Source organism: Lottia gigantea (assembly GCF_000327385.1).
Source record: "Lottia gigantea unplaced genomic scaffold LOTGIsca_33, whole genome shotgun sequence".
NCBI lineage: Eukaryota > Metazoa > Mollusca > Gastropoda > Lottiidae > Lottia > Lottia gigantea.
The window spans coordinates 2,462,556-2,482,979 of NW_008709110.1; the positions used below are offsets into that span (position 1 = coordinate 2,462,556).

At 30.9% G+C, this 20,424-nt stretch overlaps 1 protein-coding gene across 1 annotated transcript; it reads left to right on the forward strand.

The window, feature by feature from the left end:
- Window positions 1-498: 498 nt before the first annotated feature.
- Window positions 499-20,063, forward strand: LOTGIDRAFT_120072 (hypothetical protein; the record flags this gene model as incomplete). Its single annotated transcript, XM_009058330.1, has 12 exons — window positions 499-531; window positions 826-890; window positions 6,278-6,279; window positions 6,878-7,119; window positions 11,946-12,073; window positions 12,189-12,324; window positions 14,588-14,672; window positions 16,118-16,190; window positions 18,508-18,654; window positions 19,126-19,212; window positions 19,407-19,547; window positions 19,964-20,063. Coding segments are annotated over 12 exons (1,239 nt in total), but the record flags the coding sequence as incomplete, so codon positions are not given.
- Window positions 20,064-20,424: the final 361 nt, after the last annotated feature.

The window sequence follows — 20,424 nt, forward strand, 5'->3', positions numbered from 1 at the left end:
TTACATTGATATTATATAAAGAAAAAATTAATATGAAACTGAAGAGTAAAATATTTTATAAAAAGAAAAATGGTTATTTGACATATATTTGGTCCGTTCAAAATGTTAAAGAATTGCCAAGCTGGATTAATGATCTTATTATAGTACAAGATAAAATTTTACTGAATTTAAACAGCTAACCATCTATATGAGGGCCATTTCAATATCAATACACATGAATAAAAATATAATTGGTACAATTCAGATAAATACCCAAAGAAGGTTGATGACAGAAGGTATCTGTTGAATTCCCCAAAGTCCTGTTCTCAATAAATGATAAAGTTTGGTATGCTAATACATTTATACTTAAATTTACAATGTATTCCTATCATGATAGTTGTATTTTTGTGTCAAATTTATTCTCCTTACTTGAAATAAATTTACACAAGATGAAACCTGAATATAAGCATGATAGCACATTAGCCAAACTGAAAGCTAATCATACATTATTTATTTTTCAGAGTTTTTAAGAAAAGCAGTCCAAATGGAAAGGTAAGTGTTAATTATTAAATGTACTCAAGTTTGATAATTAGTTTTATTGGTCTGGTTAATAATTGATTTCTTGATTGTGTGTTAATTTGATTATTAAAATTATCTTGTAATGCAACACCTGTTTTTCTTATATAATTGTCATTGAACAATCATCAGTTTTATATTTTGATTATTGATTTCCAAATGATTACTGATAGAATTGATCATGCTTTGGATAAAATATCTTATTACAAGGTTGAAAAAACACAAAAAAAAGGCCTTCATAATTTCAGTATGCATAATTTATTTTTCTAGATTACGACATACCTAGGAAAGAGAGATTTTGTTGATCATCTTACTCACACAGATCCCATAGGCAAGTATTATTGATTATACTTTGAGTCTTCTTTCTTCCTTGTTTTTTGCATTATTAAGGTTTAAAATGATATGAGCTACTAGTAGAGGTAATAGGTGAGAGAATTAAAATGGTGGGCATCACCTTATTATTGAATGATTTGCTTCATCAGTTTGCTTAATTTAACAAAATTGTACAGGGAATGCTTAGAAACCCAATACCACCTTTCATTATAAAATCTTTTCTTATTTGTAATCGATTTCCTCAAAGTTCATTAGAATTTCTGTTTATCATTTCAACACCTAAAAGTTTGAACATAACTGTTAATGATAATGTTGATTATAACCTGAAGTTCTAATCCAAATTGTTAAAGGGATTGTACAGAGGTTTTCTAGATTTTTATATGTATCAGGGACACAGAGTATCAATTGGCTTCATTCCAATTTTCCAACAGACATCTGTGGTTCTTGCAATTCCACTAAGGCTAAGTGACGTCACTAATGGCCCAATATCACATAAGGTCCTTTTCGATTAGCAACGTCCTCAACAATTAGTTTAAGTTTCTGTTATAAGTAAATGCTTTTGTATTTACTAAGCAACAAAGAAAAGTTAAATCATTATCATTGACTGAATAGTAACAATATGTGACTTTATTCATTACGTAGTCATATCATTTGTGTTCAAGCAAAAATTATACTGTTTTAATATGTGATATGAATTACTGAAGGAATTATATGATATTCCTCTATTATTGGCATAAATACAACCAGTTCATCTCTTAATGCAACTAGTGTGTCTGAAATGAACTTTATCAGGAGAAATAAAGTCATTGAAGTGTTCTGCACGTGCATAAAAACTGTATAAAACGGCTGATCAGACACGTTGATATCACAGCAACAAAAAGAACACAAGATATGTCACGTTTGACAGCCATCGAGACAGAGAGAGCCGTTGGAATGGTCCAACAAGGAGCGACACACGTCGACGTTTGCCAGAAGATTGGGCTGCGCACGCATCACTATCACCAGGTTGATGCAGCGGTTACGTCAGACAGGTCAGACGTCAGACAGGCCCAGGAATGGAAGACCACGAGTAACCACGACCGTGAAGATCGTTACATCCGGGTATTACACCTGAGGAACCGCACCGTAACAGCGACGTCCACGGCGGCTACAGCACTGGGACACAGGATCAGTCGACAGACCGTCTACAGGAGACTACGGCAGTATGGTATCCGGCCACATCATCCCTACCGCGGACCGCTCCTGACGCCTCGACACCGGAACAACAGACTGGGCCAGGCGAGTTCGACGTTGGCAACGGCGGGACTGGGCACATGTTATGTTCTCTGATGAGAGCAGATTCCTCATCTTCAAAAACGATGGACGGCAGCTTCTATACCGACGATTTGGTGAATGTTTGGCGCCTAACTGTATCCAACAGGTCCGGCCGTTTGGAGGTGGAGGGTTAATGGTTTGGGGTGGCATATGTGGTGACGTCAAAACGAGGCTTGTCGTAATTCGTGGAAATCTGAATGCACAGCGTTATATTGATGACATCCTACGGCCTGTTGTGGTGCCCTTTATTCAGCAACAGCCTCGTGGACTCCTTTTCCAACATGACAATGCAAGGCCACACACAGCAAGATTGACACAGAACTTCCTTGCCAACGTACAGGTTTTGCCATGGCCCGCATGTTCACCGGACATGAATCCCATCGAGCACTTATGGGACCACCTCGATCGGCAAATCCGACGTCGCCGTGTGCCTCCAGTCAACGTCCTGGACTTGGAATGATGCCTCCTCGAGGAATGGCAACGCATCACTCCCAATGTCATCAGACGTTTGACGGCATCAGTCCGTAGGCGTGTTCTGGCATGTAATGATGCTCACGGTGGACATACCCGCTACTGACTTGACTTTGTGACGTGTGGTGTGACATTTCCCGTTGTTTCCGTGATCAGTGCTCTAACGAAAAGTTCTTTTTTCGACCCCACCCATCTTTAAAGGCTTGTCATATTGGTTGTACAGATTTTATTGAAATGGAATTTTTCTACAGATGTTGTGAAAGGATTTCTCAAAAGCATAACACCAATCCTAAACTTCTGCATTGTTTAGTTTTTCTTTTATGTCGTTGCAAACAGGTGGTATCGTTTCTTTTGGACACTAGTTTACTTGTATCTTGTAATATCAGGGTTTAAAGTGAAATATGTCATAATCTCATATATAGTGTCAAAATTTAATCAGATTAATGAATGGAAAAATTCACCGTAGTTTTTGTGTTATGGCTTGGATATACTTTAAAGCGACTTTATATATGGACATTGCTTTCTTTTGTACATGAGCATATTAGTTTTTACATGCTCTTATTACATTGGTTGTCCTTCCATCCACAATAACAGTTTTAGTTAGATTTTGACGAAACTAATGTTTATTTTTGAAATCCAGTTCATATGTCATTAGTTATGTTTGTAGGTTTTTAAGATATTACCAAAGTACATTATATAGATTAGCTTGTGAACATGATAAAGACTATAGGTTTGATTAATTTTGACAAAACCATTGAGATACTTTTTTCATAACTTGAAGTTAGACGACGACTCGTTTCAAATTCCATCTCTTTGACTGTGACATAACTGGAGAAACATTCTTGATTGATCAACTGTTCAAATTTATTACTGATCAATAAATTATTGAGAACAGGTTGAAATGAAGTGTTCTTTTATTTGACCACCAAGCCTGTTAAAAAGACCATTTGATGTGAGATTGTAAAATCAGATAGCTGATAATCTCTGTACTCATTAGTAACTAAAGTCAATGTTACTATTTATAGAAGCAAGGTGGAATTGTCAAGTCAAAATGTTATATTCACAATAAATCAATCAAGAGTTCTGATTGGTGGTTACAGTTATAAATATCATGTCTCCATAGTGATTCAATGTGACAAAAATATAGTGGAGGTTGGAATGGAAGCAGTAGATATTACATATTACATGTTTTGCTTGTAGCAATATGAATAATGTTAACATTATCACGTTGACAATCACAATCATAAAATATATAATAATTTCTTACTTTTCATCATTTTATAAATGTTTTGAAATAACACACAAATGTAGATACCAGTAATAAAATGTACAGAAAATGAAATAAAACCATAAAACAACTAAGTAAATAACCATTAATATTCCCCAATTGTGATCACATTCTAAAACCTGCTTTAACATGTGCATTTACTCTTCTTCAGACTTGACTCATTTGAGTAAATTGATTGAATTTAAAATTCAGAATTGAAGAAAATAAGCTATAACCTGAAAGTATATTGACACACTGAAGCTTGCCAAAACAAACTTGTAGAAAGACCAGATACTAGAGACTTATGGCAAGTAACACATGATATAAACTTAAACCATTTTAATTCCAGTCTGATTCAAAACTACTGGTTTGTTTGATGGATTAAATGTGCTGCAGGTGTAGGTTGGAAAAGATTAAAAAATTTGTATTTCTATACTTGCGTATTAAATTTCTATCCCCTTGTAACATTATATTACGATAATACCTTTCTTGATATCTGAACTTTTTTTTAAAGATTTTATGTCAAATAGTGTGACACTCGATAATCTTATATTTCATAGAAACGTCTTAACAATATTGTAGTTTTGATTGATGTCATGAACAGACAGCTATTTAATATATTTATTTAAGCGCAACTCACATTGGCATATATATATATTAAATAATTATCAAATGAAACATTGTTTAACTTGAAAAACTAAATAGAATTAGCAATTGCCAAAGACAATAGTGTAGTACATGTGATTAGTATTGTCTTTTGCAACCAAATTTGCTGTATTAAAAAAAATCAAACATTCATAATTTTTCCTTTTGCTGTGTGAAGTATCCTTCATGGTTGACAGTTAATACGTATGTGATATCTATTTTGATGGTGTTTGTCGCCATCGTATGTTTTCTTCTGTCAGAAGAGAAATAGACATTGTATTGATTTTTATTTCCAATGTTTCTTAGGATAGTCTTATTTCTTCGTTAAGATGTGAACGCCACATTATTTCTCAAAAATATATAATTTACTGATCAGAGAAATAGTAGTAGAATTTGAAGTAAAGTTTACGTTACTACTTTTACCTTACTAGACTTACAGATGATCTATTATGACATAGTAGAAGTTTAGAATGGATACAAAATTGTATCCAAAGACAATTGAGTTTAAGCTCCAATAGAATTAGTAATGTTGTTAATAATATAATTTGATTATATGCTGTAGAAATAAGAATAAATTCCCATATAAAGCCTATGTCATGTAGTAAGAATTCAATATTTTAAAGTGTTGTTGAATTTATTTTAGTTGGTGTCGCCAGCATGGCAATGATGACATCTGATTTATATTTCAGTCATGTATTATTAGAGTCATCAGTCATAATGGCTTCTGGGTTAACATGTAGTATTAAGTATTCTCAATGGACCTTTCAGCATCAATCTATTTGATAACAAATTGATTTTATGTTAATATGATGTTCAATTACTATCTTTTACCTTACTATTTCAATTACCTTCAGATGATATGATCGTCATGTATTTAGGGGAGTGGGAGGTGGATCATAAAGATTGATTTGGGAAGGGCATTATGGTTGGTATTACCAAGTGGATGTGAATAATGCTCCTCTTCTAGACTTGGCCTCTGTAAAGTTTTCCTTTCTAGGTCCAGACTGATTAATTGTACATATTTATACTGCAATAAATGAACTGGTCAAAAATGGCATGCTTTTCTCTCAAACTAAAGTAGTTGAAATTAGTCCTGTAGTCACCCAGATGTAAACAACGGAATCAGAACAACTCAGACCAAAACAAACTAAGACCAATCCACATTTTAAAAATATTTCATAACAAACTCGGACCACAACACACTCGGGCCACAATTATTAGGTATTAGTTTCCACTTTGATGTGAATTGTTCAATGAGATTGATTAAGGGATGAGATGATTTGAATTAAAAAGACAAAGATTAAATACAAAGAGATTAAGTAATTAACAATAGGCAATAATGATACAAAGTAAGAATAATCGTATAAGTTTTGTCACCATAAAGCTGAAATAAAAAATGAAATTGAATTGTGACTTTATAAATTGAATCTTTGATGTAACTGTTTGACTTTAATATTAACTGTAATCTTAACTGATCTATTGAGATATTTACAAGATCTAATTTGCCTGTAGGTTATAAGAAGAACAAGGAAGCCATGTGGGTATTAGATTGTCACAGAAATGTCATGATAAAAGTACACAACATCCAACTTTTAATTCTACAGTTTATTTTCAAAAATGTTGTCTGCATTCTAAATGAGAAATATAAAGATTGGAGAACACAGCTCACGTAGAAAAATTAGAAACTTAAAGAGGTTTCCTAAATTCCACCTAATGGGCCCTATGGTACAAGTAGGTTTCACCATAAGCTTTTAATGATAATACTATATGGCTGTACAGTCAAAAAGAAAATTTAGTAATATGACCTTTGTAAGTCTTGTTTCTGACTTGCTAAATATAGATATTGTAAAATTATGAAGACCTAGTCTTCTTGAAGCCTTAGAAATAGCTCAATCTTCTGCCTTTTGACATCTCAATGGATAGCAATCATTATTTATAGACAATGTAATGTTCTGGTGCACCTAAGCCTATGTGAACAAATACATAACATGTAGTGTCTTTCTTGTGTTAGGGTTGTGTCATCCACATTGATACACCTGTAATTAAATGACAGTTACTGTGACACCTTAACAAAATTCAAGTAATTGCTCGTTTGTCTTGAACAAGTCTTTATTATACTGCTGATGTAGTATACCTGTACCTTCATTTTGCAGAATTATGTTCTTCAGTGGAAGAATCAACTATATATCTGTATAAGTCATAAATATTTAACCTATCAAATGTTCAATATAAAGATTCTAATGTTTATATATTATGTTACCTATATTTATAAACCTTTCTGATATTTTTCAGATGGAGTTGTTCTAGTGGATCCAGAATATCTGAAAGATAGGAAAGTGTTCGTTCATGTATTGGCAGCTTTCCGATATGGACGAGAAGATTTGGATGTATTGGGTCTTACTTTCCGTAAAGACCTGTATCTATCTACAATGCAGGTTTTTCCACAAGTTAAAGAACAACAGAAACCATTAACAAGACTTCAAGAAAGGCTGATTAAAAAACTTGGACCAAATGCTTACCCATTTTATTTTGAAGTAAGTAGGCTACATCAACAAAATGTTTTTTTAATAGTGCTCACACAAATAATCATTGTCATGAAATGAAACATGGACAATGCGATCCTTATAGAATTTTGGTACTTCATCTGGAAATGATTAAGTTCCTGAAATCTGTTAAAAAATACCTATTTCATTAAATCTACATAATGTAAAAAAATCTTCCCAAGACGATATTGTTTTAATGGTAGTTTCAATTTTTCAACGAAACAATTAGAATGTACAAAGAAAATCATGGCACAAGGGAAGGTCATGGAGTAGGCTAGAAACAAAGTACCTTACAACTAGGATGAATGGCCATGAAATTCAATAGGTATTTAAAAGCACTTATGTGCAAGCTAGAAGTTGAATTTTTAAATGACAATTGAGTAAAATATTTCCAAACCACAATAAATTTCTTATATTAGCTGCTATTTTAGCTTAAGACAATGATGTTAAAAGGGGAGTTTTTTTACAACTTCAGAATATCAGAATTGTTCATACTTAAAGATGAAATGAATCAATGAAAGTATGAACGTTTCCATGGTAAAATCCCTAATATATTTGCAAAACATTGATTTGAATTGTAATATTCGACTGTTCTTGAATTCATTGTCTTAATATTTCACATGCTTGACCCAGACTGTATTAGTTACAGAACATTTTCATATGAAATACTGAATTCCTATTTTACTTAACATTGCTTCCATTATTATTCCAACTTTTCAAGATATGTTCTACTTCCGATGAAATGAAATTGGTTTTACAAAAAATATGTTGCAAGCCACTTAAAATTGAACACAAGTTGTGCATATCAATTTATCAGGTTTTATTGGGTTAATTTTATTCGTTCATGTAATGAATAATTCTTAGGAAACTTATTTTCTTCAGGATCCATTCTTTGCTGCCTTCGACAAGTTGTCTTGGCAATGGTCTTTCCTGAATGATACTTATCCATTTACAGCTGGATATAGCAAGAGATAATATGTTTGCCTCAAGAAACCTTTTGTAAAATGTTAGTTGCATGAGATCATTAGTTGCACATAAAATTTTAATGGCAACATGTCTTTTATAAGAACGATCATAATAACTCTCATTACGTGGAAGAAACAAAGTTTTTATTAAGATTCGAAAAAAAAATATTTTAAGAAAACTTTTCACAAATGACTTAAATATCATCGATTTTTGTAAGTTTAGACGTGAAATATAATGTATTTCAAACTATATTGCTAGACTTGCAATTCCCATTAGAATAAAATTATTTTATAATGTATAAAAAACAACACTCCCATCTCATTTTCACAATATTTGTGTCCAACTGTAGACAATTATCAATTGATACTGTTAATAGATAATTTATATGAATTGATATATAACATGGAATACCAACATTGTATTATGTTTTATTATTTGAATTTTGTCAGGCTCATAGGTGCCTGAAATTCAACAAGATTTGAACTAGAGTTTTGACCATTGCATTGCTAATTGTCTGCGATTGTTTTCTTTGTGTGTCCAGACTCACTAAGAGATAATATTCCACAGAGCATCATCATCCAATCAGATCCATTTTAACTTCAATCGCATCATCATCATGTGATCATCCACATAGTAGGAAACAACTGACTGGGGATTTTCTGTCTCCTTGCATGCCCACAGCCAGTCTGTGAAACTCTTCACAAGAGTTTCACAAGACTCTAGTCTGCGATAAAAATCAACAACAAAAACAGTTTGTGTGCCCCTATCTTAAATTGCCACCTGATGATTTTCTCTATAGATAAGTAGGAAAAGTTCTCAAAAAGAAAGTGGAGTAAATAAAAGCCAAGCAGATAGATATAGACAATTGTCTTCCAGAATGTGTAATTAACATGATCAAATAAATTTGATTTAAATGGCTAGCATGTTACAAATACCTTGTTTTTAAAAGAAAAATTACATATGGATGTTTTATTTCCAGTACATTTTATCAGGTCCATTCGTACTGAAATCATGGATAGTAATTCCTTTGACAAATACGTTTCAGAATCTTGTGAACTATCCTGAGGGCAACAACTACTATTTATAACTCATTATCAAAAATTGATTCAGGCTAAAAACATTGTGTTTTCAACACAGTAGACAAATTGGTGAGAAGATCAATACTGTTGTCTCTTACCATACAAGATGATTTTCTAATTGCTCCTTTATCCCAGTGTAGGTCAAATGTAAACATAAAAGAAACCCAGGCATTTGCCTTGGTATTTTTAAAGACCAAACTACCAACATCTTTGCCATTTCTTATCATAAGGATAGAAAAACAGAAAATAGAAAACTCTTGTGCCTCATGTTAGGTTCCTAACAACAGATAAAATACAATTATAGATATGTAGAAATAATAAGTTATTTTTAGGTACCTTTTCAATCTGTATCTGATTATATCATTTAATGGTTGAAAAGCATGCTTACTTGATGTCTGGTTCCACCTCAATTTGATCAAATGACCAAAATGTGCAAGGTCCAAAAAGCCATACTATAATCTTCACAATTGCCAAGAAAGATTCTGTTAATTAATCAATGACTTTCTTTGCTATTTCTAGAGAAAAATAACTTTTCCCAGAGCAATTGTCTATTTTAGATCTTTTTTCTATAAGAGATTAAATACACTAGAATTCTTTCTGTCTGACACAGAGTGAATTAAATAGAGGAGATAAGTGTTAGAAATCTAAATATTTTCTCTACAACTGGTCATTGTGATAAACTATTTTACATCATCTCAAGTTATAAATACTTACAGCCAGGCTTTACTTGCGTCAACAGATTAACTCAGTTTACATTTATATTTGATAGTAATTAACAAAAAATAACAAGGCAAGATTGTTTAAATTTGAGAAAAGCAAACATGTTTTTTTAGCAGATTCTTGAGAATCCTTGTTTAATGGATAAGAATAAAACGCAAAGAGTGACAAGTCTGCAGACCTTTAATGCCACATGGAATGAAAAGCAATTAATGACCTTCTCCTAATTGCAATCACAAATTGAAAAATCTATGAGGTCATTGAAATGAGGCCAATAACCATTATTGATCATTCAAGACAGCAAAGTCAAGTGTTAGGTATGATTTCTCTTTCGGAAATTTACTGTGAGGTTTTGGTGAACTATTTCAACTAGTTCTATGAATATTAAAAGGACTTTCTCCCTTTATAACTTACAGAGAAAGCCTTCTTTCAAATTAGCACATGAATTTAAAATAACATTTTTTAAATGGTTCAAATGATAATGATCGTATTCTGATATATTGCAATACAACTCGTATTGCAATATATTTCAATATGTCATTGAGTTAATATTTCAGCTTTTTTTCAAATTTGTGAGCAACTTAGATTCTATTATGCAATACATCCTATTTAAACTTAATTAAAAATAATGTGTGTGAGAAATAAAAACATTAAATTATTAAATATTAGAATAAATATTATTATGCAAATTTATTTGTTGATTTGTTCTGTTGAGACAAACCATAAATGAAAATATAAATTTGGCACAAACTAAAATCACAAATGGATTGCCCCATCTTCAGTTTGATTAAACCCAAAGTTTTTCCACACTGTCGCTTTTCCTTTTTCCTTTCCTTTCTTAGAAACTAAAATTTTATCAGCAGACACCATGCTTTATGATAGTAGTTTTTGGTTGTCGTAAAATGTAATTAAAAATAAAAGTAATGTCATATTTAATTGATTAAGCTTAGGTTTAATATAAAAACTTTAGTTACGCGTGAAATATTATTCTAAGCAAATATAACATTAATTTTCAAGATGTTAAAATGACGATAACCATAATCGGGACTGGCACATGAAAAGTGAAAGTAGATTTAAAATATCTTCAATATTGATACACACAGATCATTAGGGATATATTGTCTCTGAGTCTCCCATATCACAATATATCGATTAAATCCTACAGCCCTAAAAGGATCTCAATAAAATTATCAACCCATCATCTGAAATGGAATTTTATAAATATTTGTTGAATATTTATGAAAGTAATAAAAAAAAGTTTATTGGTTATTTGATATTTTGTCGTGTTAAATCAATAACGTAATGGAACTGAATATAAGAATTACAGCTAAATTGAAGGCATGTGACAATCCATGCAACATTTTATATTGAATTATTGAAAATAAGAAGAAACTTTCCTTCCAAATTTACATTATGTATCTGCTTCATTACTTCTGCAATACTTATAAGCAATGAAGTGTAGGCATTTTGTTAATAAATAGAAATTTTGTGCTGTTCCGTGCTACTGAATTTGTTAGAAGTATGAAAATGTGGGTTTATTGGTTTAGTTTATTGTTACATTTCTTCAGTTTTATTGTTCTTTCAATTGATCAAAATAACCACTTCTGTGCTAGCCAGATTCTATAATTAGCTATCTTTCTTTCATTTTTGCACTAGATAATTCTCAGGGCTTCTGTAATCTGAAATCATTCAGTATATTACACTAGCTTACACTGAGCCTCTGTAATTTGTTGTTCTTATGCTGGGTAGTTCTCTGAAATTCTGTCAATTGTTACTCTTACAAAATTTTACACTTGTTCATTAAACCACTGACATTTGTTATTCTTTCAGTAAGCTCATATTGCACTAGGTCATTCCATTCATTGTTATTTGTTATTCTTCCTTGAGCCTTGTAATTTGTTATCCTACTAAATATTCATAGGTAACTCTCCAAACTACAGTAATCTATTATTCTTTAAATTTTTGAAACTTATTTGTTTACTGTTAGTTTTATCTGTTCTTTCTTTGACACTTTTAGGAAGAAATTTATAGTGTAAATATTGTTATATATTGTAGATGCCGGCTAATGCCCCAGCCTCTGTAACCTTACAACCAGCTCCAGGAGATACAGGGAAACCTTGTGGTGTTGATTACGAGTTAAAAACATTTGTAGCAGATAATGTTGATGAGAAACCACACAAGAGGTTAGTTCTAAAGATTTAACCCTTGCTTATAGTACAATATTTGGAATGGGTGCAATTAATATTCAATATTCAATTACCTAATAGTTGTTATCATTATCATCAATGTCTGTTTTAGAAACTCCGTCCGGCTGGCGATTCGTAAACTTACTTATGCTCCAGAAGAACCTGCACCTCAGCCCAGTGCTGAAAATGTCAAAGATTTCATGATGAGTCCTGGTAATATTCGATTAGAAGCTTCACTGGACAAAGAGGTCTGTATAATACAACAGAATAGTTATTGTTGATTTCAATTATTCATGTTAATAGGATTTTATATTGATATTTACTGCTCTATTATATCAGCTTTTAATTATCTACTGTAGAAAGATAATATAGGTTTCAGTAACATTTCAATAGAATGTTATTAAAAATACATGGAGGTCATATTATAATATTCCAAACTTTTGTTAATAATCATTTGTCCCTAGTTCCTTTATGATCATGGTTGTCCATGGTTAATGTATATTTGAAAAATAAGCTATCTTTTTGTATAGGTCCAAAATATACCAATATAAAGAGAAGTTCTTGATCAACCTATTATCAGATGAAATAGAATCGTAGTGTTGTGACTGATAAATTGTTCCCTAAGGGTTACAGATTAGAAACATATTTTGCAATGTCTTTTCTGAGAAAATTGATAGCATCATCGATGAGAAGAGGACATTTAACTTTCTCGGTTTCACTTTTTTAATGACTCTCAACTGAAGCTGTTAACTTTGCATCTCAAGGAATCCAGATTTTTGCCTTGTATGACTACACCACAGTTTTTGTTGGATAATGAGTAGGGAACACAGGAAGAAATAAGATATAGTAATTTCATCCCAATATCATTACAATCATTGTTCTGTACGGGAAATGAAATGTGAGTGGCTAATTGGCATTCATTAGAGTACAGACTGATATAGAATAATAATGTTTGATAACCTAGTTCCTAGTAGTTGTATATTGACTAAACCATGTGTCACATCTTCCTTACTACAATACAACCTATATTATACCCTATATTTTATTATCTAACTAGTTCTAGGCTATTGATTGTCTCATGTCAATATTTCACTTCTGTGTTTTCAAAGTATGACCTGTCTATTATTAATAGGACCATAGTACAGACAGATCTGTATTAAAAAAAATACATTGCATGTTGTTGAAAAAGCAACATAAAACTCATGTCAATGAAAATATTAATATAAAGATTTTCAATTTTCACACTTGATAGAATTTTATAGTTGTTCCACCCCTATAGTTTGAATGAAAATGAGTTTTGTCTTCGATGATGTTAACAGATGTCATATTTTGGATTGAAATAGTAAATTCCTGTTTTTTAATTCAATATCAATAATATCTAATACAACTAAAAGGCATAAAACACATTCAATAGTGCCAGACTTGTCAATAATAGCTCATGTCTATAACAGTTTTTGAACAAAATATTTGACTTAATAACCTCCTTATCACAATCTAACCAATTTAAAGTTTCTATATGATTAATGAATATACAATGTATTCCAATATACACAATATGCACATCATGGACATTCATTGCTTGATGCCTTTAAATTGGTTAGACTTTTCAGCCATGCATTGGCTAGAACGAACTTGCATTGGTTTGTCAGAAAATTAACAGAATCATTTGGTTATCACGCTTTTTTTATATTTTTTTTTACCCAAGAAATGATTTCTGCGTCTCTAATGAAAAACTATGAGAATAATAATTTAATATCCTGGTGCTGTGGTGTATATTGAGTGATAATCACTAATATGACAATTATCACATGTAATATATTATGCTATAGTCTATGATAAAATATAAATGATCATCAATACCTACTCTCTGAGATAGATTCATTACTATACTATATTCTCATTAAAGATGGTGCCAAGTCCATCCCTATCGTTTTATAGCTAATTAAGCTAAAACAATAAAAAATTTTGACAAAACTTAATTTGGAGAACACTCCCCTTAAAATCACATTACCTAGTACCCAGATGCATGTATGATGGAATTGTAACATTCGGATTGTGATTATTACATCTAAGTTGTACTGGAAACCAAGATTGAAATCAGCTAAACATTTTTTGAATAAGAATAAGAAAGAAATAATTATCTCCTATAAACTCCTGTAATATTCCAGTTTTAACTGATATATGTAATGTGAAATTAATTTTTTGTGTCTAAATTTTTGTGAATTTCATGGTCCAGACAATCTAGTTTATCTAGTCTATATAATCAAAAGTTACAGATTATTATTATACTTGCTTTACTGGATGAGAAGTCTCAATCTCAACTATCAGTAGCAGTTTTCAGAGTTATAACTTGATGTCAGGTTTGCATACAATTCAACGAAGTTTTTTAATTCTGAAAAATGTTACAGATAGCTAAAACCAAGACATTCAGCAAGTAGAACACTTTATTCCTACAACATGTGTCACTTTTATAAATAAATAAACTATTTATGATTGTTTTATCTAAAACAGAAATATTACCATGGTGAAAGTTTGAATGTTAATGTTCTCGTTGATAATAATACCAATAAAACAGTCAAGAAAATCAAAATCTCAGGTATGTATTGATAATTACATTGATTTTATATAGGGCTTGATTGGATATCATGATCTTATTTCTACTACCATTATAGCTTAACCTTTACATGCAGATATAATTTTTATCTATCAGTAGCACATTGCTGAGTACAAATGGGCTATTTTGTGATTATATGATTGAATTTCTACACCCACTAAAGTGATATTGGCTTTATTTGATCTTAGTTTTCATTCCTGATTATTATCATAAGGGAAAGGATACAATAGATTTTAGATGTTTTAAATTAAAATGAAATTCGCCGGATACTTGTAATGCAAAGTATTTTGTTATGTATCTTGCTACAGATAGAATCAATTTCCATCGGTAGTCAGGATGTCTGTTTCCATCTGGTATAAATTGTGATTTTGATAACTCATGGAAACTTCTCTTCAATCATTTGCCATTTCTCAGTTTTGCAGTATATTGAAATTCAAATGTATGCAAATACAATGACAAGTGAAACTTTAGCAGAAGATGACAATATGTAAGTCTGAATGTGATATCACAGACTATGTATCACATTACATCCACTTGACACAAATCACATTCATGTTCTTTACTGTATATTTGATGTTCATTAATGTTCTGAATTATTCATTATTTTTTATAGCTAAAATCTATACAATTTTATTATTGATATTGCTTTTGGTGCTGAAAATTTTTGATAACTAAGATTAGTAATAAACAACTAGACTAGTTCCAATTTTATCAGCTTTTGTTTTTAAAATAGCCACTGCAGTTTGGGTCTAAAGACGGTCTTTTTGAACATCCGTCCGTTTGATGACACTGCCAGGTAATCAAATTCCTGCCCTTCAGTAGGTTATAATAGTGGCTAATGCTTCTCAGAATATAACTTTTGTTCTCATCAAAAAATCTAAATGATGAAGAAGGCAGGAATTTTATTAGTAGACAAATGTTCAAGAAGTCGTCTTTAAACCCTAACTGCAGTGGCTATATTTTTTTTTAAAAGTTGATAAAAAATGGAACAAGGGTTTGGTCTTAAGTTAATTAGACTGGTGGTGTATTTCTATATTTAGACTGGACATTGGCTCTCTCTAGGATTAAATTCGAGACTGATTTCAATGCCTAGATTGATATTAAAAAATTGTACTCAGATATTAAAGCCTGTTTTCTATTTCTGAAGTTTCAGTATGAAATTACTGGTTTTTTTAAGGATTACCATTTCTGTAAAATGGTCATTGTTCTGTGTGACTATATGAAACTCAACAATAGAAAGCCTCCTTTGTTACATAAAATATAAGTGACAGATTGAAACTGTGATTGGGAAGAACAACAAATGTTAATTGTATGTTGATTATAAGATATGAATGGTAATTTATATTATATTCTATTTAGGAAATGCACTTGTCATCTCATAACTTTTTCATTTTCTATTTCTAAATATATGTTTTGTTATTGCACAGTTCGCCAGTTTGCTGATATATGTCTGTTTTCCACGGCACAATATAAATGTACTGTAGCAGAATTGGAAACTGAGTAAGTTATATTTCTAGCTATTATTACAATATGGTTAAGGTAGAATAGGTTTCCTTTATTGCTTTTACTAATTTCATAAGGGATAGATATAACATGCATATATATTTTGTGCTTGATTGTAGGTAAGAATGGTTGAAGTTTGTTATTTTTTTTTATTTTCTGTTCTTTGAAAATTCTAATGATTTTTCTAAAATCACATTGAATGGACAGAATAGATATGTTCAGTAATTTTTTACAAAGAAATGACAAGCTGAAGAAGTCATCTTAATAATATTCATTTAAGACCTTAGTCATCAATCAAACAATTAAAGCCTTTGCATTATATATATATTGGATTTGTGGTAATGCATGTTGGCATGGAGATGATCTATGTTGATGAAATTGTACATGTAGCTGGATAACAAAATAACTTCATTTATATAGCAATTACCATGCCTAATTCTTAACTTGTTGAATATTATGATATGAATTAAATTTTACTCAGATCGGCAGGAGATCATATCAATGGGGTATTTCCTGTGTAAGTACAACACAGTAGATATATATCAAGATTATTTACAGTTATTCAGAACTACAAATGTCCAAATTAATTATGTTAAACATCAACCAGATACAATGGTAAAAAGGGAAAATACTTCCTTATCTTTAGTATCATTGAAAATTGTCATGAAAAACAAAACTCAGAGTTTATTTTTTATTGTAATGACACCGATAACATCAATTTGCACCATTCCTATTTTCAATCAGATGTCTGTGGTTCCTGCGATTCCCATAAAACTAAGTGTTTGACGTCATAAATTGCTAGGGGCCATATGTTATACAAGCATATTTTGCAATAAGGGACGTCAACAAACACTTATATTTTCTAGAATTGCAGGAACCGCAGACATCTTAAAATTGGAATGGCGAAAATTGATGCTGTCGGTGTCCCTGATACACAAAATTTACAAAGCCTCTTTACAATCTCTTAAATTACATAATCAAAATTGACTACATCAACATTTTTAGTTTTTACTCTACTATGCAGAACATTTTCTAAGTAATGTACAGAATATATTGCAGAATATCTAATTAGTAATTTTCAGCTTTTCTGTTGATAAAATTGTTTAAGTTATGCCAATATATCTGAAAAACTGGTAGAAAATGAGTAAGAGTAGGGCAGGGTTGTAACTAAATATAATTTCAATCTCAATTTTCTTTTTTTGAATTATAAATCAATGCTGTCCTGTTTGGAATAAGATAAGAAAAAACCTGATATGTTACACAAATATTTAGTGAAAAAAGACCTAAAGTAAAATTGATTCAAATGAAAAAAGCCAAGTCTGCATTTAATGTTTTTCAGTAAAATACATCATACATCTGATTTTGTAGTTCTGAATATTTTGAAGAATATGTCTTAAAGATAACATTATAATATATGCAGCATGATTTCAAGTATAATCATTGTTAAATGTACATTATGATCTCTGTCCTACTTCTGTAGAATCAATGTTTTTAGGACATCTATATGTATTTATTATATACATGTTTAATCAGTAGATTTAGTAGGTATTTGCATGAAATAATATTACAATATATTATATATGTGAACACAATTATCATAATATGTAGTCTTGCAAAGATATTTGTCCACATCAGGAAATGACTTTTGGGTAAAATAATAATAATTGAGCAACGTGGGTGATTTGAATCAGTCTTGGATGGTGATGAATATCTTTGCTGAACTATGCATACATTGTCAGCACAAAACTATCCAGTCTTTCTAGATTATTATATTTACTTTATATTTCATGGCAGTAACTGGTTCAGTCTACTTAAGATCTGCTTAACCAGTTCATAGTACAAGAAGCAGCTTTTAGATAGAAAAATAGTTTTTGATAAGACTGAACCCTTTACAGGGATGTTGATGAAATCATATTTTCATTCTGAAAGTGCTACAGTTAGCAAAATTCCAATTTAAAAGAATAGTTCATTGTACAGTTTCCCAAGTAGACTTATTAAATGCAAAGTTCCAATTAACATATGAAATCTTGTATTGTGCCATCATATTAATATCAGTAAATTGTTAAAACAGCCACTATCATATTTTCTCTGTTAAATAGCAAATTATGTATTTACATTGATAACAAAGTAAATCACATTACTTCCTATACTTATGAGACATATGCCAAGAGGTTTTATAAGTTATTTCCCATAATACATTATTTTGAATTTAAATGGAGTGTGGGCATTTTAGAGATTTTCAATGTTATGTTTTAAAACTGCTATGAGACATTGTTTTCAATGTTTATAAGTAAATGTATATTATATCTTGTAGAGAAGGATTCCCCATTCAACCTAGTCAAACAGGATTTTGTAAGGTTTATCATTTGACACCATTATTGGCTAATAATAGAGATAAGAGAGGTCTAGCTCTGGATGGCAAACTCAAACATGAGGATACAAATCTAGCTTCCTCAACAATGTAAGTATTTTTATTACATCAATAACTTCCTTATTTTAATCTACTGTGAATCCTGCTCATGTGACCACCTTTATTAAGCAAGCACCTTCAATATGTGACCACAAACAAGTTCCCCCTACAGCATCCATGTATTTACACTTCAGTGAGTCAATTAAGTGACCATAATAGTTTTCATAATCTCCTTTTTATACATCTGCAATCTTCAAAATGTTAACTAAGTTGTTATTTAATCATATCATTTTAAAAATAAAATAGACATCAAAACAAATTAGTTCTGCTTACTCTGACACAATCCTCTTCTAACCACCTTTATGAATTGTACAAAAAGTTGTTGAAAATTCATATTCCTAGATGTTTATGGACATATTCAAGGTTTTTTTTTTTCAATTGTATTCATGATGTGATAAGTGTATTTGGTAAATATTTAGGCCTATTAGATAATCTTACCGGAACTGTAATATTTTTTTTCAGTATGACAGACAGTAGTCAAAAAGAAAGTCTAGGTATTGTTGTCTCATATAGAGTTAAAATCAAGCTTATTCTTGGATTTGGCTCAGGGTAGGTTTTATTTCTATTTTTAGGCATTTACAAGATTTAAAGTACAGTATACACTTTGATACTTATATTGATATATGCCAATTTTGTTTAGGAAACATTACTTGGGGTGCCTGATAAATGACATTTTAAAGCATGGAGGATAATCACATAAATAGCATGATGACATTGTAATTGATTTTGTTGTTTATTGACAGTGATCTATCAGTAGAGTTACCATTTACTCTAACTCATCCTAAACCACCAGAGTCTCCAGCACCATCAAGAGCACCTAGTATAGCACCAGCAGAAGACGGTGAAGCGCCAGTTGATACAAACTTGATACAACTAGATACCAAGTAAGTATTTTATATTTTTAAACTGATCTATCTTACTACTGAACAGTGTATTTGTGAGATCAAATTTATGGCAGGTTAGAATAGTAGTATGCTCTCCTCTGAACCATATATATCTGATTTTATATTGACAACTTATGTTGGCAGTTTATAGATTTAATGTAAATAAGTTTTAATCTTGAAAGAAAAAGGCCAGTCATTTGCCTAATCAGTGTGTATTTGTTGTACATAAAAATTAGTCTTAACAAAAAAAAACATTTCATCAATGACCATAACATTGTTAATCTTTAACATACCATATCCTAGTGTATATGTTTCACACATTGTTGTTAGTGAAGAAGTTGATGGTATATTGTTGCTGTTACTTATACTGAAAAAAAAGAGGGAAAGTAATAATGCTATTAATTTTTTTTTTGTAGTGGTGAAGCATTCTATGGAGATAAAGATGATGATTTTATATTTGAAGATTTTGCTCGTCTTCGCTTGAAAGGTCATGATGGTGATGATACTGAGGCATAAGAATACCCCAATATTGACCTTTGACCTATTAATTTACATATAATTATGAATATTTATATCTCCTTTGTGTACACAAATGCTCAATGGATAAAGTTCAAGGCTGGTAGTCTTGATTGTATGTAATTTATATTGATAACGTTGTTCATTGTTTTGTTGTAATTGAGATATGGTGTACAGTTTTAATGCTAATTTCCTATAAGTTGGTTGGTTTCTTAGTCAATATGCGAGATCTTAAAGTGTTAAATCTTTTACTGTCAGATTTCAACGTCAGTTCATGAAATCTTTCACCGTCAGTTTATGAAACCTTATAATAAAATCTTTCACTGTTAGATTCCATATCAGTTAATGATGTCTTTCACTG